The sequence below is a fragment of the Anoplolepis gracilipes genome, chromosome 4 (assembly GCF_047496725.1).
Source record: "Anoplolepis gracilipes chromosome 4, ASM4749672v1, whole genome shotgun sequence".
NCBI lineage: Eukaryota > Metazoa > Arthropoda > Insecta > Hymenoptera > Formicidae > Anoplolepis > Anoplolepis gracilipes.
In genome coordinates, this window is record NC_132973.1 from 11154168 (window position 1) to 11157476 (window position 3309).

At 34.3% G+C, this 3309-nt stretch overlaps 1 protein-coding gene across 1 annotated transcript; it reads left to right on the forward strand.

Moving 5' to 3' along the window:
- The first annotated feature begins 363 nt into the window (after positions 1-363).
- Positions 364-3102, forward strand: LOC140665142 (uncharacterized). The gene is made up of 6 exons (XM_072890894.1): positions 364-721; positions 798-1272; positions 1350-1684; positions 1781-2028; positions 2099-2270; positions 2343-3102. Exons 1-6 carry the CDS (start codon positions 693-695, stop codon positions 2566-2568), a joined length of 1485 nt encoding a protein of 494 aa, XP_072746995.1. The 5' UTR covers positions 364-692; the 3' UTR covers positions 2569-3102.
- The last annotated feature ends 207 nt before the right edge of the window (positions 3103-3309 follow it).

The following is a 3309-nucleotide window of genomic DNA, read 5'->3' on the forward strand; positions in this document are numbered from 1 at the left end:
GAATGTAAGTAGTTTCTTATTATATATATTATTTTGAAGTTTTATTTAAAAAGATTCTAATATTTTTAGTTCTTCTGAAACCTTTATGTTTGATTTGTGTTGCTGAAATATATTAATATATATGTGATTCAAATATGAGCGGGAGTTGCCCAGATCTAGAGGACCAATCAAAAGTATCTCTGATTCGATCCGATAAAAATCACGACACCACCTAGATCACATACGTGTAATTATATTCGACCTTATCTACGTCGGTAATATTTTTCTGTTTATCCACCATCTGGTTCGTGTCTCGACTAAATCAGTACCATCCTCGATACTTATCGCGCGTATCGCGTGCGCACGAGACGAATCACAAATCCGCTTTGTTCACGGTTCCATGTGTTCGTGTCTGTCATGTCGTGGTCAATATTTCGGTCACGGCTCACGGACAGGATCGATAGCTGCTTGCGAGGGATATTCGTATAAAATAGAAACGTTATGAACGACAAAAATGTACGGCAGTGATACTGCGACTGTTTCGCTGACAAGTCTGAATCGAATTCGACATTATGAATGTCAGAGATCAGAAATGCGTCAGTAAGTTTTTACTCTGCCTGCGGAAAATTCGCAGGCTATAACTCGGCAAGGAGGAGGAATTGTCAAACTTGATCGGGTCCTGTTGATGGAGACAATCTTTCGGAAAGCATGAAATGCGAAGGAACAGCCTCAAGAAAAACACGTAAGTCTGGTACTTTACATATTCTGGAAAATCCCCTGCGATAAATACTGATGATGACAACACTTCTGTCTCGCAGAATTAGTCCATTGACGCAAAAAATAAAGGCTCCCCAACATCTGCTGAGATTTCAAGACGAAGACGATGGATTTGATAATGAATGGAGCGATCGCTTCCGGCTGCCTAGTCTGCCACGACAGAAATCGTGGAAGGATGACGATGACATCTTGTCAAATGGAAATAGCGCGGCAACATCTGTGTCTTGGTCGCAAGAGGTGGAAGATACAGCGACCCAGAAATTGGAAGAACAGTGGTCGAACGTGGAGAAGACTTTCTACGAAGAAGAGGATACTCAGCTGCTTCAAGGATCCGTTTTGGACGAATGCACACAATGGAGAACACAGATACCGTATTTGAGACTAATTGGCAAAAATCCAACTTGTACCGATAACAACAGTACGCAAAATGATATTGGCTCCAATGATGAAAAGATGAAAAGATTCGACACTGTACAAAATGACAAAATATCCATGGAGTACAATCTTTCAACAAAGGTAAGGGAAAAATTCTACAATTTTCTCTAGCGTGCAATATGCAAAATATATATTGTATTTTTACATATTATTTACAGGAAGGGGAGGATTCTACACAATACAAATTAAACAAAGTAAAATTTGAAAGTGTTCTTAACATATTGATGGAGTATGTAATTGCAGAGGTCATTCCTAGCAAGGAGAATGATACAGATTCTTTGTGCGAAAGTCTAAGCGATGCCCTAAAAATAGCTCCCGCTCCTGTTCATGGCAACAGAAATTCATCAAGAAATTCAAAAACAAATTGGGTGGAAGAAGCATTTTCTCCAAATTACATTGAAAACAAGTCTTTAAGCATAAGAAATCGATTGTTGGATACAGAAAGCTCTCTTCAGACAATAAAGAATGATACAAATTATCAAAAAGTTCAAAAGTGAGATTAGTAAAACAAAAATTAAATATAAGAGCGCTTTCTTTTATTTTATATATAATCTGATTTTTTTTTTTTTTTTTTTTTATTTTTTTTTAGGAAACAAAGAAAATCAATTTCTGCAAATAAACCAAGAGACTTTAATAATATGGAAGATGATATATTGAGATCCAAAGAGAGATTGTGCACGCCACACATAGGGAGAAATAAGCTTGGCACTATCTTCAATGAGAGGATTGTTGTGAGCCCCGTGCCTTTTGTGGTATCTACACGAGAAAGTTTCTCTACTTTAAATACTATTCCCATTAGATTCATAAACGAAGATTTGGAAATTTCCTCTTTTCAAGGTAGAAAATATCAAGTTATTTCTTTAGCTTTAAAAGATTAATATTAATATAAAAATTGCAAATTCCTTAGGATCAGCCCGAAACATTTCAAGTGGTTTCCATAGCTCTGCAAAAAGATCCAGTGTTTTGAGAAATTCAAATATTCATTCCGCCTGGCAAGCTCCTGTCTGTCCTACCGTTTGGCCGAAAAATATCCGACTTGCGCCTATAGATACTTCAAAACTTCCTAATAATAAAAATAGGTATTGTCGATAATTTAGCGAAAAAAATTAAAAACCAAAGCATATATATTTGAATAATTTTATACATTTTAGATTATTGGCACCGTCGCCTAATATCTTACACTGTAACAGAAAACCACTGAGTCCGATTTCCAAGATATCGAAATCCGCCCACGCAACTCGCGATCGTTTGGAGATTCAAGGAAAACATATCATTCCTTCGCAATCAAAAATCAATTTGCTGTCAGCTGGCTGGGATTATAATTCCAGAATGGCCAAGAGTAAGAGAAAGAAAACTCGAGCAACGGATGGTTCTTGAAAAAAAAAAGAAAAAAGAAAAATGCTTATTGCAGTAAAGTCGAAAGCGCTTCAAACAACACTTGCTTATAAGAAATATATTTTTCTAAAATGTGTCGTATTATGTCTTATTCTGCGTCTGTAAGGAAACCGAAAAGTACAAAATATGCTGCTTCGATGCGTTCGGTTTCGTAGCAGAATAATGCTTGGAGCACGGCAGGAAAACGGCTTTAAAAACGAAGTACATACATATATATATATATATATATATATATATGTATACAAATATATTTATTGTCGTATATAATTTATGGATGGTAAATCATTGCAATTATATACACACGCAATGATATATGATTTTTAAATACGATTGTTCCATAAATGATAAATCATGACTGTTTCTACCTCACCACGTGTCCGTGTTGTTCGAATGTTCTTCTACACGCTTATCGCGAGTGGATATATTTTTATATATGCTGCACAATATTATGTATTATTGTAAATATTGGAAATGATATATATATATATAAAATATATAATAGCGTTGTTGTGAAAATGTAACATCGTGTTATTATCCTATTGTCCTCTGCCTAAAATTTGATTTTATTTAAAGAAAGATATAAAAATTGAAAAAATTTATGACAATATTTTATACATATATATATATTACATATTGAAAATATAAAGGTCATTAATTTTTCCATTTTGCTACATAATGTTAAAGTTAAATATATATTGCATAAAAAAGTATAAAAATACTAAA

Coding starts and splice junctions, on each gene's coding strand:
- LOC140665142 (XM_072890894.1), top strand. CDS start 693: ATGCGAAGGAACAGCCTCAAGAAAAACAC. Junction 1,273..1,349: donor AGTACAATCTTTCAACAAAG/GTAAGGGAAAAA, acceptor TATTATTTACAG/GAAGGGGAGGATTCTACACA. Junction 2,029..2,098: donor GGAAATTTCCTCTTTTCAAG/GTAGAAAATATC, acceptor CAAATTCCTTAG/GATCAGCCCGAAACATTTCA.